The sequence below is a fragment of the Glandiceps talaboti genome, chromosome 7, assembly GCF_964340395.1.
Source record: "Glandiceps talaboti chromosome 7, keGlaTala1.1, whole genome shotgun sequence".
Lineage (NCBI taxonomy): Eukaryota > Metazoa > Hemichordata > Enteropneusta > Spengelidae > Glandiceps > Glandiceps talaboti.
Genome location: NC_135555.1, coordinates 26282025 through 26309165, shown reverse-complemented (window position 1 = coordinate 26309165; position 27141 = coordinate 26282025). Strand labels below are relative to the sequence as shown.

The 27141-nt window shown below is 42.8% G+C and overlaps 2 protein-coding genes across 2 annotated transcripts; both read left to right on the top strand.

Annotated features, from left to right (window-relative positions):
* Nucleotides 1-17536: 17536 nt before the first annotated feature.
* On the top strand, nt 17537-18157 carry LOC144438141 (uncharacterized). Its single transcript, XM_078127171.1, has one exon. It carries the CDS (start codon nt 17537-17539, stop codon nt 18155-18157), a length of 621 nt encoding a protein of 206 aa, XP_077983297.1.
* A 31-nt stretch (nt 18158-18188) lies between these two features.
* On the top strand, nt 18189-19571 carry LOC144438140 (uncharacterized). The gene has a single exon (XM_078127169.1). It carries the CDS (start codon nt 18189-18191, stop codon nt 19569-19571), a length of 1383 nt encoding a protein of 460 aa, XP_077983295.1.
* Nucleotides 19572-27141: the final 7570 nt, after the last annotated feature.

Genomic DNA, 27141 nt, shown 5'->3' with positions numbered 1-27141 from the left:
TCATAGATAGTTTATAAATGAAGTTAATCTAAATTGTTCTACTCGTCATGTTATTGACACTACAAATCACCACATCTCATCAGATTCCAGTTTCTATTATACACTAGGTATGACCACCTAAAGTTCTCTAACATACCGGTGACTTTATTATACATATATTAATGCCCCTATACTAATGTTTCATGTCTATTTTATGTGATATAGGAAACTCATTTAAAACATACAATTAGGTTAGCTTTTCGAAGCTTGGAAATATTACCTCAAAGGTTATGAATAACCTAAACATTGCCTTAGTATCTCAAGCAAAAACTCCATATCTGCCAGGGGGAAACCCCAAGGACTTCCTCACCCCAGAGGTCACTCATGCATTCAACCAACAATCAGATGCACCAACAACCTTTTTACTGTCATAATGGTATTAAACTTTTCTTAAATATTTTCACCCTATTCTAATTTGAGATGATATTGTCTTTTCAAGATGTGAAATGTTTGCCAAGATAGTCTAAAATTGCCTTAATCTCCAAATCTCCCCTACCAATGATGCTACCATTAGATGTGCTGACCTAAAAGTTTATAATGATGCCATTTAACTTTTTAAGAACATATTTCAACCCTTAGTGTAAGTTATAAAGAATAGTTTCTGATACTTGCTGTCTTGTAAAGCATGGATTAAGTTATTGCTTGAAGGGTCTAAATAGCGTAAATATTGGCTATAAGATCTAGAGTAAAAATCTTTCAGGGCTTCTAGAGGGAGACCCCCTCAGACCCCCTGCATGAGGTGGACATATCCCAGTCTCAAGCTCTTCCCCTCTTACTGTCAAGATGCTATCAAAGTATATTTCAAAAGTATTTCAACCCTATGTAGTTGTTTTTTACATGTTGGTGTTGTCTTGTAAGGCTTGGAAATTATTGTCTGAAAGGGTCTGAATAGTCTCAAAATTGACTTTTCAGGGAAAAAACCTCCAGGGCTTCGAGGGGGAGACCCCCTAGGACCCCCCATGAGGTGTACACACCCCAGTCTCAAAGATCTCTCCCCTACCTCTTACTGTCAAGATCCTATATCAAACTATATTTAAAAAATATTTTAACCTTATGTAGTTGCTTTTTACATGTTGGTGCTGTCTTGTAAAGCTTGGAAATTATTTTCTAAAAATATCTGAATAGTCTCAAAATTGACTTTTCAGAGTTAAAAACCTCCTGGGCTTCTAGGGGGAGAGCCCCTAGGACCCCCCATGACAGCTGTACATATTCCTTTCTCAAGCTTTCCCCCTACCTTTCACTGTCAAGATGCTATTAAACTCCTTTTCAAATATATTAACCCTGTGTAGTCAATAATTATAATTATGATAGTGCTAACCCGGGATCTTATAAAGTAGATGCAAGACAGTCAAGCAGTCCACACTGAGTCACGATCAAAAAATACCTGTCACTCATGCGAATATCATATATGGGGGGGGGGGGTATCATGTTTTAGAATTAAGTGATAGGGGGGGGGGGTCAGTCTGTTTTGGGTTTTACAGTCAGTGACTTTTTGTCGGCCCGATTTAAGAATCCACCGCCCCCCCCCCCCAGGCTGGAGAAACTGACCGGTCCCTAAGGTACAAGATGTAAATGAGATCGAGCGCATCTTCGGAGTCACTGCATGCAGCATAGCAGACGACCTCATGTTGAACGACTTTTTCCGTCTTTTTTTGAGTTTCACTCGCCGACATTATAATTGCGACTTGCTATCTTCAAATGAAGGAGACTTTCAAGACTACTGTTACTCGCGGAAAATGCACAGTGCATGTGCGCACTTATTTTGTACTTTCAAAGAATTTTTAATTTGCTGCAAAAAGTTACAATTTTTAACTGGACACATTTTTATTCAAAGTTAAGACAGGGTACAATAGCGATATAAGATACATGTTAGCCAGGAGTCAGCAGTACACAGTCACTTTAGTGAACTATCTGTGACCATGGAAAACAGTTGGTCAATATTGCATTTATAGTTTTCTGTGTACTAATAGACAATGTATTAAAACTAGTTTAATCTTAGTTGTTAGAGGGCGCTCTTCACAAGTTTGCCTTCAGCCAGAGATGACAAGTGCCATAGTACTCTGTATGTGTTATTGACTTGAGAATATAGTCCGTATGATTGTATCTCAAGCGATCGGTTTGAGCAATGTAAATGGTATCAGAAATTGTATTTTTGGTCACTGCACACATTCTTTGGACTGGTATCCTTTGTACAACTAGGCATTGCAAGTTTCGGCATAGCAATCTGAGTTGTGATGTAGTGATTTGATTGAAAAGTTTAAAAAGTGATGACTAGACAAGCATGTGATGTTATGATGCAAGGCGCACGGACTGCTGCTGTTGGTGATGGCGAAATTCGTCTAAGAATTGTCGTAATTTGGCATCTTTCGGACGATAGTGCCAGTTAGAAGTGTACTTATAGTGAGAGGAAGGATCAGTAGCTGTATTGAGTAAGTTACGGCTTGATTTTACTCTTCGATGTCAGTTTCATGATAAGACTGGATGTGATACCAATCAACACGTGTCATGTGATCCGAAGTCTGTAACTGTACAGTGAAGTTGGAAGAGGAAATTAGCCAAGTGTGACGCTGATCCTACAATGACAATTTCTCACAGCTGTAAGTAAGCCGATAGTCTGTGTTGCCAAGTAAAGCCACTGAACCATTACTAACTTTAAAATGCAAGTTTAGTTCCTGTGCGACAGAGCGTTTCTGCATAGGGAAATAGATTGATTAAGTCAGAACAGAACACTTTGAGAACGGTTACATTTACAACCAGAACCCTGTAATTTGGATGTATTCTACTTGATCAGTGAACCTTTGAGGTACTGAAACTCAATTCCAACGTGTAGTGTATTTAACCATATATCGCCACTGAGGACGTCAAGTGGGTTGCTATTGGAGGGAGTACAGCGCCACCAGTGTCAAGATAGTTGAAACTTTTGTTTGGGACTTCATCGACCTTTGGGCTGCTACATGTGCAGCGTCGTTGGATCTTCTTGTGAACCACATGCAGAGACACTGTGATATCCTTGTATACTTATAAAGAACTTAACCAGTTACCAGAGACTTAGTATTTCACACGATAATTATTTTCTTGTAGCTTTAAATTATATTTTTGACTGGATAAACGCTCCACATTTTTAGTATTTTATTTTGTCATTAGTCTTAAGTACCTGGTACAATAAGTTTTGTTGATATATACTTTTTTTGTGAGTTTTCACTTTTTATGGAAGCACCCTTCATCATTTTTTGGAAGCGAGTCTTTCCACTTGTTGGTATTATATAAATATATTTTCATTCAACTTGCTTGTGTATGTTGTCTATTGCTCTCACCCCGGTGTAAATTGGGTATTACGAAGTCAGCAGTCGAACCACGAACCGAGCCCGTGTGTGTATTCTTATAAATTTCTTTCGTGTAAGTTCCTTTATCCCATGTACTTTTATGAGCGGGCCATAAAAGGGTTACATGAAATGGCGCCCAACGTGGGGCATGGTTTGATGGTACAGTAAGTTGTGCTGACAAATACTTGTTTGGCAGAACACGGGGTTAGAGTAAAGACAACATTTTGGTTTGCAACGTTGTTGGGGTTTGGAGCTTTGGAATTGCCTGCTGTTGTATACGGTATTGCATACCTTTGAGCTTGTCCCACCTTTTGTCCTGGACTAGTGTGAGTCAGAGTAAGGTGAGCGTGGTAAGTGTAATTGTGTATGCTTGTTGTCTTGTTTGGAACTGTATAGCAATATGTCGGATGACGAGTGAGTCGATGTTGAGGGAGAACCCATTGGTCCTAAGGATATTGCAGCCAGTTGGATTGACATGGAGGAGGGCCATGGGGAATATGTGCCTGCTTACCAGTCGACTATCCGAGAGGGAGCAATCAAGAAGGAACGGTCCCCAAGGGAGAAGAAACGCACAGAGACTGCTGAAAGAGAGAGACATGTGACGCAACGCATGGCTCTTATTGAGAAGTTGAAGAGAGAATCGAACGAGTTGGACTTGATTAGACAGGAAGAGGAAGCTATGGATAAGACTGTTCAACAACTGCAGCATGACATTGCTGAGAAGAGAAGGGCTATTAGTCAACTTGACAGATATCCTACCCCAAAGGTGGTACACAAATATGAGTATCCAAGTGATGAAGAATTGAGAGAAGGACAGAAACCAAAGGTGAGTTATTCTTTCGATAATATTCCTCCTTTTTCAGATAGTAAGGGGCTTCCTGGAAGTAGCACACCACGAGTAAATGTTGATAGTGATGGGGAAGGGGAGAAGTCTACTAGATATACCACTGTGTATAACCAGCCCAAATTACCAACTTTCTCGGGGGACCCAGATAAGAAAGGGGATGTTGACTTTGAGGTTTGGAAATACGATGTTGAGTGTTTGTTAAGGGAGGGGACACACAGTCATGGAGTTATTATTAGAGTTGTACGGAAATCATTAAGAGGTCCAGCTGGACAAACTGTAATGAATATGAGTCGGAGTGCCACCGTGGAAGAGATTGTTGATAAACTAGAAGGTATTTATGGTACTGTTGAGACAGGCCATGCACTACTTCAGAAGTTCTATAACAATAGACAAAGAGAACAGGAGGGCGTGTCAGAGTATGGTACTAGACTGGAGATAGATCTGAACTTGGTTAGAAGGCGTGGTGGCATCACCATTTCGGATATGGATGAAACTCTACGTGAAACATTTTGGAGGACCTTGAGAGATGACAGGGTGATTACTGGGCTTCGACACCTGCACAAGCAGTGCACCAGTTTCGATGAGTTACGACGTGAAGCCAGATTGGTGGAACAGGATGTGAAGGAAAGAGAAGATCAGTCAATGTTTAAAGGTAAGGCAGTAAAGGCAACAGTGGTGGGAAGGGCCCAACAAGCTACCAAAGAAAAAGATAGCACAGCCCTGCAAGATGAAGATGGTGGACAAGCTACACAACAGATGAAGATGTTAAAGTTGGCGGTTGAGGGTATTACCACTATGTCACAAACAGCAAAGGCACAAGAAGTTCAACTTAAACGAATGGAGCAAGAGCTGAAGGCAATGAAGGACAAGTACGAAAAGCTAGAACAAGGAGAGGTGAAAACCAAACCAACAACAGTTCGGACAGAGACCAAGGTATCAGGTGAAGCGAAAACCAAAAAGAGTTGGACCTGCTATAATTGTGGAGATGAGGGGCATCTTGCACGAGATTGTCTTCAACCACCAAAGAGGGATGACAGGGAATGTTATCATTGCCACCAGCGTGGTCATTTAGCCAAAGCTTGCCCGGAGAAGGTATCGGGGTCCAAGGGGTCATCTCAACAGTCACCAATGACGAACATGCATAGACTATACCAACAGCGTGCAGGACTGAAGCCAATAAGACTTCAACCCAGGAAAGCAGGGCTCATTGGCGGAGCAATGGAGGGCACAGTGTTTGTAGAGGGGATACAAAGTCCATGCTTGATAGACACTGGATCCCAAGTGACTTCTATAAGTGTATGGTTCTATAATAAATGGTTGTCCAAATGTCCATTACAATCAGTACAAGAAGATTTGATCATAAAGGGAGCAAATGACCAACCTGTACCTTTTCTTGGAGTAATAGATGTTGAAATGTATTTCCCAAAGAACACTTTTGGCAGTGATGAGATGTGTGCTATCCCAGCTATGGTAGTACCAATCAATGACTACAATAAGGAGGTGCCGGTACTCATTGGTAGCAACTTCTTAGAGCTAATGCCTAGAGGGAATTTCAAACCAGGGAAACACAGGGGAGCTAGATGTATGAGAATTTCTACAGTTGCCTAAAAGGTGTTTGCCAAGTTGGATGAACGTGATAGATTTGTTGGCAGCAAGGGAGACACTGGTGAAGTGAGAGCATTTATGAAGCATCCGGTTGAACTAGCACCAGAGAGAATGATGACTGTTTGGGGTAGGACTAAGAGAGGACCACTAGGTGATCAGTATGTTGTATCTGTGGAACCCACCATGGGGATTAAACAGTCTGTTGTTACCAGTCCTTCAGTGGGTATATTGAACTGTACAAGGACAGTCACCAAAGTTCCAGTAAATGTAAGGAATGATTCAAAGACCCCAGTCACCATTCGACCAGGGGAGCTTCTGGCTCGAGCAAAGGCTGTTAACTGGGTAGGAAAACCTGGTGAACACCTAGAAGGAGTACATGTCTGTAACCAAGTTAGAGAGGAGAATGAGCAAGGTGTCACGGGTACTAGAAAGATAGTTCTGAATGAGGATGTCCAGTTTGATATGTCAGAATCTCCAATCACTGAACAACAATTGAGGGAGGTTGAACAAGTCTTGGCTGAGAGAAAGGAGATCTTCTCAAGACATGATCATGATTTGGGATACTGCTCTCTTGAGAAACATCGTATCCGACTGACAGATGAGGCCCCTATCAAAGAACGATATCGTCGCGTTCCTCCGGCTATGTATGAAGAAGTGAAGCAAGTGTTAAAAGGAATGAAAGAAAGTGGTGTCATCAGAGAATCATATTTGCAAAGACCATAGAGGAGCATCTGCAACGACTTGGTATGGTATTGGATCGTCTTAAACATCATGGCCTGAAGGTGCAACCTAGCAAGTGTCAGTTTCTGAGGGCTGAAGTGAAATATCTTGGTCATATAGTGTCTGCTGAGGGCATCAGGACTGACCCAGACAAAATCCAGAAAGTGAGAGAGTGGCCAGTACCCACCACAGCTCGTGAACTAACAACTTTTCTTGGATTTTCATCTTATTACAGGAGGTTTGTGGAAGGTTATTCCAAAATTGCTAAACCCCTGGATGAACTCACCCATGGAATGCCTCGGAAGAAAGGAAAGCAACTGAAGGGAAGAAATCCACCAAGTGGACACCCAAGGTTTCAATGGGACGCCATACATCAGGAAGCTTTTGATACTATTAGAGCAAGGTTGACTGATGCGCCAGTTTTAGGGTATGCGAATTACAGCAAGCCTTTTGAGCTTCATACTGATGCCAGCTTAGCTCGATTGGGAGCTGTGTTGTACCAAGGTGAGGGGAAAGACCGTCGAGTGATAGGGTATGCCAGTAGGGGCTTGTCCCAGAGTGAACGCAGTTATCCAGTGCATAAACTTGAGTTTTTGGCTTTGAAGTGGGCTGTTACCCACAAGTTTCATGATTACTTGTATGGTCATAAGTTTGTTGTTGTCACTGATAACAACCCCTTAACGTATGTAACGACAACAGCTAGACTGGATGCAACAGGCCACAGATGGCTGGCGGCTCTCGCAGCATATAATTTCACTCTATGTTATAGACCTGGTAAGCAAAATGGCGATGCCGATGGCCTATCAAGGATGAACCAAAATGGATCTACACAATGGTTATGGCAGGATGACCACCCTCTGGAGGACAACATGGAACAGGCTGTATTGGTTCCCACAGAGGAAGAAGTCCAAGCAGTTTGTCAGGCACACTTAGTTCAGTGTAATAACTGGGCCGAGGCCTTATGTTACTCAGCAACCAGTTTACCGAACAGCTTGGAAATACCTCCAGTAGCGAATGGTATGTTGTCACTGCCAACAGTAACAATGAAAGAGTGGAGAGAGTTGCAGCAACAGGATGAGGTGATAGGTCGACTGTGCTACTATAAGGAAAGGAAGTATGCACCCTCCAAAGAAGAGCGTAGTGATGAATCTCCAGCAGTGCGTGCCGGATTGAAAGAATGGGACCGATTGTATTTCAGACAAGGAGTTCTACACAGGAAAAGGAAGGGATTTGATGGTCACTTTCACTATCAATTGGTGTTGCCCGCACAATACAGAGGTACTGCATTGGAAGGTATACACGATGATGTTGGGCACCCTGGACAGGAAAGATCACTTGAATTGTTAAGGGAGCGTTTATATTGGCCATATATGAAACATGATGTGGACCAGAAAGTACAGACTTGCGAAAGGTGTACTCGTAGGAAGCTTCAAACAAACTTGCAGGCTAAAGCTCCATTTGTTAATATTAGAACCACTCAACCCTTGGAATTGGTTTGTATGGATTACCTTACTATTGAAGACGGAAAAGGAGGAGTTGGTAACATACTGGTCATCACAGATCACTTTATGAGATATGCTGTGGCAATCCCAACTGCTAATCAAAAGGCAAAGCCTACAGCTGACCATCTTTACAACCACTTCCTGGTGCATTATGGTTTTCCTGGATGCCTGCACTCTGACCAGGGAAGGGATTTTGAAGCAAAGGTCATCAGACAGTTGTGTGAACTCACAGGTGTGAAGAAAACTCGTACGACACCATACCATCCCCAAGGGAATGGCCAATGCGAGAGGTTCAATAGAACATTAATTGATATGTTGGGTATGCTACCAAACCACAAGAAAGCACAGTGGAAACAACATGTGGCACCATTAGTGCATGCTTATAACTGCACACGTAATGACAGTACAGGATTTTCCCCATACTACTTGATGTATGGACGACACCCGAGACTTCCTGTCGACATTTACATGGGATTACAGCCCAGGAATCAGGATGGTGGATATGACAAGTATGCGAGTGACATGAGATCAAGACTAGAGGAGGCCTATCATCTAGCTGATGTTCAAGCAAGGAATAGAGCAGGCTATAACAAGCGATATTATGATCAGCGTGTGAGAGAGGCTACATTGGAAGTTGGGGATTGGGTCCTTGTAAAAAATGTCAACCTTCGAGGAAAACACAAAATAGCTGATCGATGGGAGCCTCGTAGATACCAAGTTATTCGCAAACCAAATCCTGATATTCCAGTATATGTTGTGAAAGCTGAAGGGGATGGTGGTAGAGAGAGAACACTGCATAGAAACCTACTCTTACCTTGTAGTACACTGCCAAGATTGTACCCAGAAAGACCTTTGAAACAGACTGAAGAAGCTCCAAAGCAAGAACGAAGAGAGAGACCTACAACCAGAAGCCAATCCAAAGTGATGGAATCCTTTGGGACTGAATCTGATGAAAGTGAGGATGAATTCTATGAGATACGTGAAGAGGTATACCAACCACAGACTGGACAGGAATCACCGTATGTGAAGGATCAAAGTTGTAATACTGCTGATAGTGGAATTGAAGTCACCAATACAAGTAGACATTCGAGTATAGAACCCAGCATTTCAGTAGACACCATTGTAGGCAGATCAGAGACCAGACCACAGTCTAGTTGCAATACTTCAGTTGGCACCCATCATACAGTATCGTCACCTGAAGTTGTTGGTACACATACCAAGGCAAAGGATGATAAAACGAATGTATTGGAATGTGAAAGACCTCAGCTATTGGAACCTGAGACTGCAGAAGACACACAGACGAGAAGAGTTACTAATAATGTGTGTGAACGTACTTTGCCATGTCGTTCGAGGAGAACCATAAAACCACCGGATCGACTAAATTTGGCAATTACTTGTAAGACTAATGGTGTTAGGGGGAATAGTCCACTTGATGAAAGTTGTGTTCAGAAACTAAACGAATTGATTAACAGACAGAATGCATTGAGGAAAAATATCAAACATGTGAAATATAAGCAAGACTAGAAACTAACATGTCTTTCTTTTCTCTTTCAGGTGAGCTGTGGAGAAGACCAGTATTAGTCACTAGTGTATATTTGTTGCTGGTATCTTTAATGTTGATTTACCATTAAATTTGCAGATCACAATCTGTCACCTATGTGAATATAATACATTATTACTATGACAGTAAGTATGGGTTATAGGTATGTTTCAGAGACTGAATGGGGCCTGTGAATGTGTTAGTGGTGCAGTCGAGACCAATCAGTGGGATTATAGAGGTATAGCAAATGTCACTGTTGTATTGCAGCGGGCTACTTTTTGGTCTTGCTTCGGCTTTGTTGCAAGTTCCAGGTGTGACATGCAGGTTGGGTGGGATAAGGTATAGACAAGTAGCTTTTCTTCTTTTTTTTATGTCAAATTTTTTATAAGTTAGTAGGTCGGGACGACCTCCATTTGTCCAGGGGAGCGTGTGACCATGGAAAACAGTTGGTCAATATTGCATTTATAGTTTTCTGTGTACTAATAGACAATGTATTAAAACTAGTTTAATCTTAGTTGTTAGAGGGCGCTCTTCACAAGTTTGCCTTCAGCCAGAGATGACAAGTGCCATAGTACTCTGTATGTGTTATTGACTTGAGAATATAGTCCGTATGATTGTATCTCAAGCGATCGGTTTGAGCAATGTAAATGGTATCAGAAATTGTATTTTTGGTCACTGCACACATTCTTTAGACTGGTATCCTTTGTACAACTAGGCATTGCAAGTTTCGGCATAGCAATCTGAGTTGTGATGTAGTGATTTGATTGAAAAGTTTAAAAAGTGATGACTAGACAAGCATGTGATGTTATGATGCAAGGCGCACGGACTGCTGCTGTTGGTGATGGCGAAATTCGTCTAAGAATTGTCGTAATTTGGCATCTTTCGGACAATAGTGCCAGTCAGAAGTGTACTTATAGTGAGAGGAAGGATCAGTAGCTGTATTGAGTAAGTTGCGGCTTGATTTTACTCTTCGATGTCAGTTTCATGATAAGACTGGATGTGATACCAATCAACACGTGTCATGTGATCCGAAGTCTGTAACTGTACAGTGAAGTTGGAAGAGGAAATTAGCCAAGTGTGACGCTGATCCTTCAATGACAATTTCTCACAGCTGTAAGTAAGCCGATAGTCTGTGTTGCCAAGTAAAGCCACTGAACCATTACTAACTTTAAAATGCAAGTTTAGTTCCTGTGCGACAGAGCGTTTCTGCATAGGGAAATAGATTGATTAAGTCAGAACAGAACACTTTGAGAACGGTTACATTTACAACCAGAACCCTGTAATTTGGATGTATTCTACTTGATCAGTGAACCTTTGAGGTACTGAAACTCAATTCCAGCGTGTAGTGTATTTAACCATATATCGCCACTGAGGACGTCAAGTGGGTTGCTATTGGAGGGAGTACAGCGCCACCAGTGTCAAGATAGTTGAAACTTTTGTTTGGGACTTCATCAACCTTTGGGCTGCTACAGCGTCGTTGGATCTTCTTGTGAACCACATGCAGAGACACTGTGATATCCTTGTATACTTTTAAAGAACTCAACCAGTTACCAGAGACTTAGTATTTCACACGATAATTATTTTCTTGTAGCTTTAAATTATATTTTTGACTGGATAAACGCTCCACATTTTTAGTATTTTATTTTGTCATTTGTCTTAAGTACCTGGTACAATAAGTTTTGTTGATATATACTTTTTTTGTGAGTTTTCACTTTTTATGGAAGCACCCTTCATCATTTTTTGGAAGCGAGTCTTTCCACTTGTTGGTATTATATAAATATATTTTCATTCAACTTGCTTGTGTGTGTTGTCTATTGCTCTCACCCCGGTGTAAATTGGGTATTACGAAGTCAGCAGTCGAACCACGAACCGAGCCCGTGTGTGTATTCTTATAAATTTCTTTCGTGTAAGTTCCTTTATCCCATGTACTTTTATGAGCGGGCCATAAAAGGGTTACATATCCATTTAAATGGCGCATGCTAGGAATCGTCATGTAAATAATGATTTTAATAGCATCGCTATGTATTCAAAAAGTGGCTTTTTTCTTTCTTTTTTCCGAAATCTCAGGGGGGGGGGGGGGGCAGCTGCCCCCCTTGCCCCCCCCCCCGCAGGCTACGGTACTGCTCAGTATGCCTGGAGTGTGCGATGGTAGAAAAAGGGGGAAGGGGACTCTGAACACCATTAATGTTAAATATGTGTATGACATTGCGTTTACCATGTAACCAACTATGGGTTGTTAGGTCAAGTTTGTTAATAATTGGAGATATTTTTCCACGCTGGTTCAGACTTGATTATTTTTTTTTGTATAATAAATTGGTTTGAAGGTCAGTTAGCCACATGCCCAGTTTGTCAAGGTTATTGACCCTAGGTATTAGAATAAATTAGCAGGGAAGACATTGGCGATACGTCCCCGGGCCAATACATAGTTAACCCTTCTTTTAAGACGTTTAGGACCGGCTGTTAGGGTCCTTCATCAGACGCAGTTCTGTCTAACGAGACAGTGTTCCCGCTTTTGTTTGGCTTAAAATTCAATTCAAAGTTAGCCAGATTCAGCCTCATATTCATATTCAGTCTCATAATCACACTCTCGCCTTTGAGGGCGCTACATGTATACGGCACTTTCAGTGGCGCCGTTGAGATCGCAAGGAATGGCAGCTGTGGGCTATTGCGGACCAGAACTGCCACTGATTTTTTTTAATTGTTTTTTTTTTCAATTCTAATTTTGATTTTATTTTACTTTTGTTTTCATTTTCATTTTACTTTTATTTCTATTATATTTTTGTTTTGATTTTACTTTCATTTTACTTTTATTTTTACTTTTATTTCTATTTTACTTTTGCTTTCACTTTACTTTTACTTTCCTTTTAATTTTGATTTTGTTTTCATTTCACTTTCAGTTTTATTTCATTCTACTTTTATTTTGATTCTATCTTTATTTTTTAAAAATATTTTAATCATTTTTCTTAATTTTCTTAATTTTTTTATCAAACAATTCGCATATAATGTATTGCAGCCCTGGGCCACAATACATTATGTCACTATTTCGCGACTGAATGCAAAACTTTTGATTGACAATTCACGTTTATCAACTAAATAAGGGAAAAGTCACTTTTTAGTATAATCTGGTTTTCTTTGAATACTGACTTCTTTATTTTTCATTGAGCGATCTAAGATTGAAAATCGCCAAAGTTGCGCATATATTTGAACCCAATTGTTATCACATCGCCACCTAGCGGCAGCTTCAAACACAAAAATAGCTATTCCGAATATATCACTTTTTTTTGGTCCTATAGACACTCAACACATTCCTTTTTATTTCGGCTCGGTTTGTTAACACTTCAACTTCGACCTCTAACAACTGTCAAGGTAAAGTCTAAGTGAAAAATGTAATACATTGCCAGCGTTTTCTCAGATTAAATGGAACAAGTGTGAAAAATTATCTTTCAGCTAGTATTTCTGAGCGCGAAAATGAATGCTACCGCATATTATATGTATACTGTATGTATGTCTGTGTTCACACATTAGTACATATGTGTAAGCTACACAGACTTAGGAGACGGGGCAGGTCACCGACACCATGGACACTAAATGGGGTCAAAACAAATGTTATAATAAACTCTGAATATATGAAATATAATGAAATGACAGTGTATTCTCACTTGTCAACACATTATAAGCAGTTGATACAAAACATAACTGTTCAATACAAAAAGCAATCATGAAGTGACTTTCAAAAACACCACCGGATCAATGTCAAATAATTCTAAATGAATAATAATAATAATAATAATAAGATGATTTGTAATGCGCCTCATCTCCGAATACAATATGTTATTCTTAAAAATGAAATTACGTCTCTTATTATCAAACACTAAATATGCCATGTGATTTAAATCGACTGGATATAAAATGGGACGATTTTGTCTCGGCAATAAATGTTACTGGCAAGTGTAGATAGAGTATAACGTATGTTAAGACTATAATAAAACTGCCGTGGAGTTACCGTACATTGGCATAGAGAAAAGAAAGTTCACGTAGACAGAATAAACCGGATAGCTCCTGACAATAATACCCACGTAATTCATAAATACTTGTTCAAATAAAATTCACTATAAATAACTAAACAAATAGTTGAACTTGATAATTCATGGAAAGTACCGTTTAATCTCGTCCGTATTCAGCAATGAATTCACAATTGAACTTAGAAATCCGTCGAAGGAGTATTTTGTCGACAGGACAAAGTTATGTCCCTCCTCACAATTCTGGCATGCAAAAACACGAAGTTTGAGAGCAACGAATCGAAAGTTTTTAATGTAAATAGAATGTGGAAATGTTGGCTGTTTTAGAAGTGACAGCAAACTTATGGGTCGTACATATCCACTTATATTACCTTGAAAATGATTTCTCAAGACAAGCTTCTTTGATTTGTCAATGTTAACGACATGTACTCAAGGTAAGATGGAAATTCTTTTCTTGTCATATAAGATATCCAAATGTATGTTTTCAATACTTAATTCGCTGATTTTATTCTGCAAGGTTATGGAGCGTTGTTTCTACTATGTCTATTCTTAGAGTAATATATCGCTGATCAAAAGACAACCCATTATTTATATGTACGATGTATTTCCTTTCATCATTTCAACAGAGAATCGCGAAAAAATTGACGAATTGAACAAATGGAAGACAGAACTTGAACAGAAAGAGAGGGGAGTTTATGGCAAATAAGACGGAGTAGAAGAGAAACTCAAAGATCTTGAGAAAAGAAATTAAATACTTGACGGCACTCAACAACAGCTAGAAAACCCAAAAATGAACTTCGTATGTACAGAGAAAGAGATCTGAGATAAGAGCGATAACAGTCTTCAGGAAAACGACCTCATCAATTACTTTAGTCCGATGGGTATTGTTTCAAATGTTGTACTTGGTTTAATCCGGGTTCATAACTATTTGTCAGCAATTATTCAAAACCAGTGACCTTACGGACACGTGAGCTTAATGAGGGGTCGTATGTGACTGGAAGTTTGTATTGCACTCAGTCTCCACCTCAGTCGAAAATTTCAAGTCACGAATTTCAAGTTTTGTGTTTGGAACAAAAGCTTAACGTTAGATTACCAGCAAAGTTGTATTTAGCTTGTAGCATATTTATGAATACACATGTAGTATGTGGGCATATACTATATGGGATACCGATATGTGTGAACAAATATACAGTAGACCCTCGCTAACTCGCGGGTGTCCGGGTCCATCAAGAAACCCGCGACTTAGCGAGGGCCGCGACTTAGCGAGGTGCTCATTATATATTCATAACCACACATTAACACACGTCACACGTCAACTTTTCTTCATTCTTCAGTAATGTGCAGATGAAACTAGTACTGTACATGTTTTTTATGAGTGCAAGTTCATGGGCGATATTCATAAAAAAATTCTCAAAGCATCAATCGCGGCTAGACTTTCTTTTTTGTTTTTTGCACGGTCGACAAACTAACAGTACAACTTACAAGCTCACGCCTGGCGGCCATGGTAGGGCCAAGAAATGCTGTTGAATTTCCGGGTTGCGGAAGTGCACTTTTGACTTTTATATCATCGAATAACGGGATTTGTTTTATATATTCTAAAACAACAACTAATTTTTTATGTTTCTCAGTACAGTAACATTCCTAAATGATGGGGTTGAGTTGAGAAATCGCAAGGTTCGGCAACACGTGGCGTGATGCATGATGTCGGTAGATATGTAAACATAGAGACGCAAGTGATGAACGTATTCAGTTATTCGTAGACCGAAATTTCTTGACGCAGTATGTGGGTATACGTATATACTGTTATGTATATGAACACAAATGTACGGAATATAGATATCCAAGTATACCATAAGGATACATATAAACACAGCCATGGTATGCATGCAGGTGTTGACAAACACATTTATGTCATTACTATGTCTTATCAGTTTATGGTAATTGTGTTTGATGAGTGTGTAGACGTTGTCATTCACACATTTTAGTTAACGCATTGGTGGTTATTTTTACAAGCCCCTCCTTAAGATGAATATGCATGAAAAAATTAGCTATTGTCCTCTATTTGTGCTTGTCGCTAATACGGTTCTCTGATTGGCAGTTATTTATATCCTTGCTAGACCTCGGATGTTCCATCCCCGATAGCGATGTTCGGGCGTGTGTCGTAATCTATCGGAAGAACATCCGATGTCTAGCAGATAGACTAGTATATACCGTACGTACCCAAACACACCCCAACATTCTACAGCGGATATCACTATCAGTACTAGTGGTAAAACTTTTAACTTTATCATCGACACTGGCTCATCAGTCAACGTTCTCGAAAAAGCGACTTCATGATACTAAAAGATGAAGTAAATATTCGACACTCTAATACGTTAACCCCATCATAGTTGCTAGTATAAAGTTTTTTTTGCATATACAATAAACACCGGTGGAAAGATAAACAACATGGCGGAGCCTTGTTGTTTATCTTTCCACCGGTGTCTATTGTACTTATGCCCGACAAGTTCACAGGATAGCAGGATTAGTCCATCTCACCCTTGCTAGACTAGACTACACACTGTCTCACCCCTTGCCAGGCTAGGTGATGATAATACTGAGATAAAAGTGTACACATTCGGATGGGGACACACACAGCATGCAGTGTTCACGGCGAAACAAATAAGCCATGCAACATTCACTAGCCCTGATATGGCTGAACAACGAGACGTGTCTTTAAGACACGCCTCGTAGGCAATGGTCCGGCAATGATGTAGTCAGTGCTAAGGCAATGGTCCAGCTATGATGTAGTCAGTGCTAAGGCAATGGTCCAGTCATGATGTAGTCAGTGCTAAGGCAATGGTCCAGCCATGATTTAGTCAGTGCTAAGGCAATGGTCCAGCCATGATATAGTCAGTGCCAAGGGAGCGGTCCCGCCATGACGTAGTCAGTGCTATGGCAATGGTCCAGCTATGATGTAGTCAGTGCTAAGGCAATGGTCCAGCTATGATGTAATCAGTGCTAAGGAAATGGTCCAGCTATGATGTAGTCAGTGCTAAGGCAATGGTCCGGCTATGATGTAGTCAGTGCTAAGGCAATGGTCCGGCAATGATGTAGTCAGTGCTAAGGCAATGGTCCGGCAATGATGTAGTCAGTGCTAAGGCAATGGTCCGGCAATGATGTAGTCAGTGCTAAGGCAATGGTCCAGCCATGATGTAGTCAGTGCTAAGGCAATGGTCCGGCCATGATGTAGTCAGTGCTAAGGCAATGGTCCCGCTATGATTTAGTCAGTGCTAAGGCAGTGGTCCAGCCATGATGTAGTCAGTGCTAAGGCAATGGTCCGGCAATGATGTAGTCAGTGCTAAGGCAATGGTCCAGCTATGATGTAGTCAGTGCTAAGGCAAAGGTCCGGCCATGATGTAGTCAGTGCTAAGGCAATGGTCCAGCTATGATGTAGTCAGTGCTAAGGCAATGGTCCAGCCATGATGTAGTCAGTGCAAAGGCCATGGTCCAGCCATGATTTAGTCAGTGCTAAGGCAATGGTCCAGCCATGATGTAGTCAGTGCAAAGGCAAAGGTCCGGCAGTGATGTAGTCAGTGCTAAGGCAATGGTCCAGCTATGATGTAGTCAGTGCTAAGGCAAAGGTCCGGCCATGATGTAGTCAGTGCTAAGGCAATGGTCCAGCCATGATTTAGTCAGTGCTAAGGCAATGGTCCAGCCATGATGTAGTCAGTGCAAAGGCAATGGTCCCGCTATGATTTAGTCAGTGCTAAGGCAATGGTCCAGCCATGATGTAGTCAGTGCTAAGGCAATGGTCCGGCAATGATGTAGTCAGTGCTAACGCAATGGTCCTGCTATCATAAATGTTTCATCAGGTCAAGGTTTCAGATCATCATACAGACTGTCTGAGATTTCTCTGGTGGCCAGATGGAGACTTCACGAGAGAGCCAGATGAGTACAAAATGGTTGCACACTTGTTTGGAGCAGTGTCGTCACCAGCATATGCAAACATTGCTCTTCACCAGACTGCAATAGACAACAAGCAGGGCTTTAACTCTGAAGTAGTTGACGGTATCTTCAGAAATTTCTATGTTGATGATTTCTTGAAGTCCATTGATACTGATGAGCAGGGCATTGTAATGGCCAAGGAAACAAGAGAACTCTGCCAGAAGGGTGGATTTCGTTTAACAAAGTGGATCAGCACAAGTAAGGCTGTTAACAACTCCATACCTGTAGAGGAGAGGGCCAAGACACTCCTATACGACCTTGATCAACCTGACCAGCAGATAGAGAGAGCTCTAGGAGTAGTGTGGTCAGTCGACACAGATACCTTTGGTTTTAAGATAAACCTGAAGGATGAACCATACACTAGAAGAGGTATTCTATCCAAGATTAGCACAATCTTTGAACCGTTGGGCATTGCTGCTCCATTTGTATTGCCAGCCAGGATACTATTACAGTCTCTTTGCAAGCAGAATATTGGATGGGACGAACCTATAGGTGGAGATGACCTTAAGAAATGGCGACAGTGGGTAGAAGACATACATAGAACAGCTCACAGTTCCAAGGAGTCTAAAACCTAGAGGTGTCCAGATCACTTCCTGTCAACTTCATATGTTTTCCGATGCTAGTGACAAGGGCTATGGGATTGCAGCTTTTACCCGACTTAGTGACAACAGAGGACAAGTACATTGTAATCTGTTGATGGGAAAAGCCAGAGTCGCACCCTTGAAAAGGATCACAATACCCAGGATGGAATTGACAGCGGCGAGCATATCAGTGAAGTTTGCTCATATGATCACAAAGGAAGTGGACTACCAGTTCGATAAGATTATCTATTGGACAGATAGTATGTCAGTGTTACGCTATATCAACAATAGCACTAGCAGGTTTCATACCTTTGTGGCAAATCGTCTCACTACCATACATGAGGGATCATCACCAGAGCAGTGGAGGTATGTAAACACCAAACTGAATGCGGCTGACAAAGCTTCGAGAGGACTACAGGTCAAGGACGAAAAGATGACCAAACAGTGGTTATGTGGACCAGAGTTCCTAAAGATGGATGAATCACAGTGGCCTAAGACAGAGTTGTGCAGAAATCTGCCCGCTGATGACCCAGAAGTAAAAGGGGTTGCAGCAAGCACCATGATGGAAGAATCCCATACAACAATGGACAAGTTGTTAAGCAGATATTCAAGCTGGGAAAGGCTGAAAACTACAGTAGCTTGGATTCTACGACTGAAGGAGAATCTGAAGAAACGGATGAATAGAGCTGAGAGAGTTACTCACAATGATAGTCAGAAGCCAGACTACTTAACAGCAGCAGACATGAGGGCAGCTGAGATTTCCATAGTCAAATATGTACAGGAAAGGCATTTTTCAGATATCAGTAAGGACTGTGAACATAGGTTCATGAAATTAGACCCAGTTAAAGACAGTAATGGAGTTGTTAGGGTTGGAGGAAGACTGTCACGAGCAGCAATTCCCATGGAAACAAAACACCCAATTCTCTTGCCAGAAGACTCACCAATTACTGAGTTAATATTAGAAGACATCCATCGACATACAGGACATATGGGAAGTAACATCACTTTGACAAAGCTGCGTGAACGATATTTGATTCCTAAAACCAGTGTCAAGATCAGAAGTATTATTGCTAAGTGTGTTGTTTGTAAGCGCTATAGAGCCAAGCTGATGACGCAAAAGATGGCTGATCTACCAGAACAGAGACTGATAATTGGAGAACCACCATTCTCACAGTCTGGAGTCGACTATTTTGGTCCATTTGAGATCAAGCGGGGGCGCAGCACAGTCAAACGCTATGGGGTGTTGTTCACTTGTTTTTCTATCAGAGCAGTTCATATTGAGGTTGCTCATAGCCTCAACACCGATTCATGTATAAACGCAATAAGAAGATTTGCTGCTAGAAGAGGTCCTGTTCTCAGGACAGGTACCACCACCTGGAGTATTTCAGAAGGAATACAACTTTGCTAGGAGGAGGTGGCGGCAAATTCAACACTTGGCCAATGTATTCTGGAGAAGATGGAGCAAGGAGTATCTGACACGCCTGCAGGATCGTCAGAAATGGGTGAATCCTGAGAAAAATATTGAAAAGAATGACATAGTGTAAGTTGCAGACAACTATCCAAGAAAGCAGTGGCAAATGGGGAGAGTGGTTGATGTATTTCCGGATGAGAAAGGATTGGTCAGGATTGCACGAATCAAAATGGGAACATCTGTTTTGGAACGCCCTATTACTAAATTGTGTGTTATCCTGGAAGCTGAAATTTGAACTGCATTGTAAGCAAGAAGTGACTATTATTGTTGCAGAACAGATTGTAACGCACTAATCTGTGTGATCATCTATGAAGAGGAATTCATGTGAAAAGGGACTGTTCATATGTCATCAGACATACTAGGGACTGTTGACAGCATTTTCGTGGTCTGTTGATTTTCAGAAACTGTTGACAAAGAATTTTTAGATTCTTAAAGCCATAATTATTTAGTTGTGTTTATGGACTGATTATAGAACTTGTACTATTAGGCTGCATTTGAGTTCGTAAATTTGCACGCGAGTAGTTTCATGGTTTGAAATTTAGTTATTGATTGTACCATTGAGATAATTTCTTGTGAACTTTTCAGAGCAACACTGGTGCTACGTAAAGCGGTTTTGAAAACTAGTGTATTGAAATAAGTTAGTTCTAATTACTTCGAGTATACCTCTGCGTAATTAGGGGGGCCGGGATGTTGTAGCTTAAATTTTGCTAGATGTAGGTTGAGGGCGCTCGCACATGCGCATGGAAAGGAGAACAAAGTTTTGAAGTGTGCCTTTTGGGCCAACGTGTGTGGGAAGAAATATTCCACATTATTACTTGACTACAGACGAGTTAACCCCGATAACAGAGGTTCGTACTTTAGACTTTTGTGAAACACTTTTAGGTATTTTGAATGTAAATGATCGACTTTTAGATCTGTTTTGTTGCAAGTTATCACTGCCGCTACCATCGATTGTCATCGTCACATGTTTACACCGGATGTGAATTTTACCATCGTTTTTAAATCATGGCTTGACCATTGCCTTAGCACTGACTACATCATAGCGGGACCATTGCCTATGCATTGGCTACATCATAGCTGGAACATTGCCTTAGCACTGACTACATCATAGCTGGACCATTGCCTTAGCACTGACTACATCATGGCCAGACCATTGCTTTAGCACTGACTATCACATAGATTAACCATTGCCTTAGCACTGTCTACAACATAGCTGGACCATTGCCTTAGCACTGACTAAATTATAGCGGGACCACTACCTTAGCACGGACTACATCATGGCTGGACCACTGCCTTAGCACTGACTAAATCAGGGCTGGACCATTGCCTTAGCACTGACTAAATCATGGCTGGACCATTGCCGTAGCACTGACTACATCATAGCGGCACCACTGCCTTAGCACTGACTAAATCATGGCTGGGCCATTGCCTTAGCACTGACTACATCATGGCCAGACCATTGCTTTAGCACTGACTATCACATAGATTGACCATTGCCTTAGCACTGTCTACAACATAGCTGGACCATTGCCTTAGCACTGACTAAATTAAAGCGGGACCACTACCTTAGCACGGACTACATCATGGCTGGACCACTGCCTTAGCACTGACTAAATCATGGCTGGGCCATTGCCTTAGCACTGACTACATCATGACTGGATCATTGCCTTAGCACTGACTACATCATAGCTGGACCATTGCCTTAGCACTTACTACATCTTAGCTGGACCATTGCCTTAGCACTGACTACATCATGACTGGATCATTGCCTTAGCACTTACTACATCTTAGCTGGACCATTGCCTAAGCACTGACTACATCATTGTCGGACCATTGCCTTAGCATTGACTACATCTTAGCTGGACCATTGCCTTAGCACTAACTACATTGTCGGACCATTGCCTTAGCACTGACTACATCATAGCGGGACCATTGCCTATGCATTGACTACATCATAGCTGGAACATTGCCTTAGCACTGACTACATCATGGCCAGACCATTGCTTTAGCACTGACTATCACATAGATTGACCATTGCCATAGCACTGTCTACAACATAGCTGGACCATTGCCTTAGCACTGACTAAATTATAGCGGGACCACTACCTTAGCACTGACTACATCATGGCTGGACCACTGCCTTAGCACTGACTAAATCATGGCTGGACAATTGCTTAGCACTGACTACATCATTGCCGGACCATTGCCTTAGCACTGACTACATCATAGCTGGACCATTGCCTTAGCACTAACTAAATCATGGCTGGACCATTGCCGTAGCACTGACTACATCATAGCGGCACCACTGCCTTGGCACTGACTACATCATGGCTGGACCATTGCCTTAGCACTGACTACATCATGACTGGATCATTGCCTTAGCACTGACTACATCATAGCTGGACCATTGCCTTAGCACTTACTACATCTTAGCTGGACCATTGCCTTAGTTAGCACTGACTACATCATTGCCGGACTATTACCATAGCACTGACTACATCTTAGCTGGACCATTGCCTTAGCACTGACTACATCATAGCTAGACCATTGCCTTAGCACTGACTACATCATAGCTGGACCATTGCCTTAGCACTGACTACATCATAGCTGGACCATTGCCTTAGCACTGACTACATCATAGCTGGACCATTGCCTTAGCACTTACTACATCTTAGCTGGACCATTGCCTTAGCACTGACTACATCATGGCCGGACCATTGCCTTAGCACTTACTACATCTTAGCTGGACCATTGCCTTAGCACTGGCTACATCATTGCCGGACTATTGCCTTAGCACTGACTACATCATAGCTGGACCATTGCCTTAGCACTGACTACATCATAGCTGGGCCATTGGCTTAGCACAGACTACACCATGGCCGGACCACTGCCTTAGCATTGACTACATCATGGCTGGACCATTGCCTTAGCACTGACTACATCATAGCGGGACCACTGCCTTGGCACTGACTACATCATTGCCTTAGCACTGACTATATCATGGCCGGACCATTGCCTTAGCACCGACTACATCATCGTCGGACCATTGCCTTAGCACTGACTACATCATGGCCGGACCATTGCCTTATCACTGACTATATCATGGCCGGACCATTGCCTTAGCACTGACTACATCATGGCTGAACCATTGCCGTAGCACTGACTACATCATGGCTGGACCATTGCCTTAGCACTGACTACATCATTGCCGGACCATTGCCTTAGCATGACTACATCATGGCCGGACCACTGCCTTAGCACTGACAACCATAGCGGGACAATTGCCTTAGCACTGACTACATCATGGCCGGACCACTGCCTTAGCACTGACTAAATCATAGCGGGACCATTGCCTTAGCACTGACTATATCATAGCTGGACCATTGCCTTAGCACTGACTACATCATGGCCGGACCATTGCCTTAGCACTGACTACATCATAGCTGGACCATTGCCTTAGCACTGACTACATCATGGCCGGACCATTGCCTTAGCACTGACTACATCATGGCTGGACCATTGCCTTAGCACTGACTACATCATAGCGGGACCACTGCCTTGGCACTGACTACACCATTGCCTTAGCACTGACTACATCATGGCCGGACCATTGCCTTAGCACCGACTACATCATGGCCGGACCATTGCCATAGCACTGACTACATCATGGCTGGACCATTGCCTTAGCACCGACTACATCATGGCCGGACCATTGCCTTAGCACTGACTACATCATGGCCAGACCATTACTTTAGCACTGACTATCACATAGATTGACCATTGCCTTAGCACTGTCTACAACATAGCTGGACCATTGCCTTAGCACTGACTAAATTATAGCGGGACCACTACCTTAGCACCGACTACATCATGGCTGGACCATTGCCTTAGCACCGACTACATCATGGCCGGACCATTGCCGTAGCACCGACTACATCATGGCCGGACCATTGCCATAGCACTGACTACATCATGGCTGGACCATTGCCTTAGCACCGACTACATCATGGCCGGACCATTGCCTTAGCACCGACTACATCATGGCCGGACCATTGCCTTAGCACCGACTACATCATGGCCGGACCATTGCCTTAGCACTGACTACATCATGGCCGGACCATTGCCTTAGCACTGACTACATCATGGCCAGACCATTGCTTTAGCACTGACTATCACATAGATTGACCATTGCCTTAGCACTGTCTACAACATAGCTGGACCATTGCCTTAGCACTGACTACATCATGGCCAGACCATTGCTTTAGCACTGACTATCACATAGCTGGACCATTGCCTTAGCACTGACTAAATTATAGCGGGACCACTACCTTAGCACTGACTACATCATGGCTGGACCACTGCCTTAGTACTGACTAAATCATGGCTGGACCATTCCTTAGCACTGACTACATCATTGCCGGACCATTGCCTTAGCACTGACTACATCATAGCTGGACCATTGCCTTAGCACTGACTAAATCATGGCTGGACCATTGCCGTAGCACTGACTACATCGTAGCGGCACCACTGCCTTGGCACTGACTACATCATGGCTGGACCATTGCCTTAGCACTGACTAAATCATGGCTCGGCCATTGCCTTAGCACTGACTACATCATGACTGGATCATTGCCTTAGCACTGACCACATCATAGCTGGACCATTGCCTTAGCACTTACTACATCTTAGCTGGACCATTGCCTTAGTTAGCACTGACTACATCATTGCCGGACTATTACCATAGCACTGACTATATCATAGCTAGGCCATTGCCTTAGCACTGACTACACCATTGCCTTAGCACTGACTACATCATTGTCGGACCATTGCCTTAGCACTGACTACATCTTAGCTGGACCATTGCTTTAGCACTGACTATATCATAGCTGGACCATTGCCTCAGCACTTACTACATCCTAGCTGGACCATTGCCTTAGCACTGACTACATCATGGCCGGACCATTGCCTTAGCACTTACTACATCTTAGCTGGACCATTGCCTTAGCACTGGCTACATCATTGCCGGACTATTGCCTTAGCACTGACTACATCATAGCTGGACCATTGCCTTAGCACTGACTACATCATAGCCGGACCATTGCCTTAGCACTGACTACATCATAGCTGGGCCATTGGCTTAGCACAGACTACACCATGGCCGGACCATTGCCTTAGCAGTGACTATATCATGGCCGGACCATTGCCTTAGCACTGACTACATCATGGCCAGACCATTGCCTTAGCACTGACTATATCATGGCCGGACCATTGCCTTAGCACTGACTAAATTATAGCGGGACCACTACCTTAGCACTGACTACATCATGGCTGGACCACTGCCTTAGCACTGACCAAATCATGGCTGGACAATTGCCTTAGCACTGACTACATCATTGCCGGACCATTGCCTTAGCACTGACTACATCATAGCTGGACCATTGCCTTAGCACTGACTAAATCATGGCTGGACCATTGCCGTAGCACTGACTACATCATAGCGGCACCACTGCCTTGGCACTGACTACATCATGGCTGGACCATTGCCTTAGCACTGACTAAATCATGGCTCGGCCATTGCCTTAGCACTGACTACATCATGACTGGATCATTGCCTTAGCACTGACCACATCATAGCTGACCATTGCCTTAGCACTTACTACATCTTAGCTGGACCATTGCCTTAGTTAGCACTGACTACATCATTGCCGGACTATTACCATAGCACTGACTATATCATAGCTGGGCCATTGCCTTAGCACTGACTACACCATTGCCTTAGCACTGACTACATCATTGTCGGACTATTGCCTTAGCACTGACTACATCTTAGCTGGACCATTGCTTTAGCACTGACTACATCATTGTCGGACCATTGCCTTAGCACTTACTACATCTTAGCTGGACCTTTGCCTTAGCACTGACTACATCATGGCCGGACCATTGCCTTAGCACTTACTACATCTTAGCTGGACCATTGCCTTAGCACTGGCTACATCATTGCCGGACTATTACCTTAGCACTGACTACATCATAGCTGGACCATTGCCTTAGCACTGACTACATCATAGCTGGACCATTGCCTTAGCACTGACTACATCATAGCTGGGCCATTGGCTTAGCACAGACTACACCATGGCCGGACCATTGCCTTAGCATTGACTACATCATGGCTGGACCATTGCCTTAGCACTGACTACATCATAGCGGGACCACTGCCTTGGCACTGACTACATCATTGCCTTAGCACTGACTATATCATGGCCGGACCATTGCCTTAGCACTGACTACATCATGGCTGGACCATTGCCTTAGCACTGACTACATCATAGCGGGACCACTGCCTTGGCACTGACTACATCATTGCCTTAGCACTGACTATATCATGGCCGGACCATTGCCTTAGCACCGACTACATCATGGCCGGACCATTGCCTTAGCACCGACTACATCATGGCCGGACCATTGCCTTAGCACTGACTATATCATGGCCGGACCATTGCCTTATCACTGACTATATCATGGCCGGACCATTGCCTTAGCACTGACTACATCATGGCTGGATCATTGCCGTAGCACTGACTACATCATGGTGGACCATTGCCTTAGCACTGACTACATCATAGCTGGACCATTGCCTTAGCACTGACTACATCATGGCTGGACCATTGCCGTAGCACTGACTACATCATAGCGGCACCACTGCCTTGGCACTGACTACATCATGGCTGGACCATTGCCTTAGCACTGACTAAATCATGGCTCGGCCATTGCCTTAGCACTGACTACATCATGACTGGATCATTGCCTTAGCACTGACCACATCATAGCTGGACCATTGCCTTAGCACTTACTACATCTTAGCTGGACCATTGCCTTAGTTAGCACTGACTACATCATAGCTGGACCATTGCCTCAGCACTTACTACGTCTTAGCTGGACCATTGCCTTAGCACTGACTACATATTGGCCGGACCATTGCCTTAGCACTTACTACATCTTAGCTGGACCATTGCCTTAGCACTGGCTACATCATTGCCGGACTATTGCCTTAGCACTGACTACATCATAGCTGGACCATTGCCTTAGCACTGACTACATCATAGCTGGACCATTGCCTTAGCACTGACTACATCATAGCTGGGCCATTGGCTTAGCACAGACTACACCATGGCCGGACCATTGCCTTAGCATTGACTACATCATGGCTGGACCATTGCTTAGCACTGACTACATCATAGCGGGACCACTGCCTTGGCACTGACTACATCATTGTCTTAGCACTGAGTATATCATGGCCGGACCATTGCCTTAGCACTGACTACATCATGGCCAGACCATTGCCTTAGCACTGACTACATCATAGCTGGACCATTGCCTTAGCACTGACTAAATCATGGCTGGACCATTGCCGTAGCACTGACTACATCATAGCGGCACCACTGCCTTGGCACTGACTACATCATGGCTGGACCATTGCCTTAGCACTGACTAAATCATGGCTCGGCCA

What these genes read in the sequence shown, in the direction of transcription:
- LOC144438140 (XM_078127169.1), top strand. Translation starts at nt 18,189, where the DNA reads ATGTTTTCCGATGCTAGTGACAAGGGCTATGGGATTGCAGCTTTTACC.
- LOC144438141 (XM_078127171.1), top strand. Translation starts at nt 17,537, where the DNA reads ATGGTTGCACACTTGTTTGGAGCAGTGTCGTCACCAGCATATGCAAAC.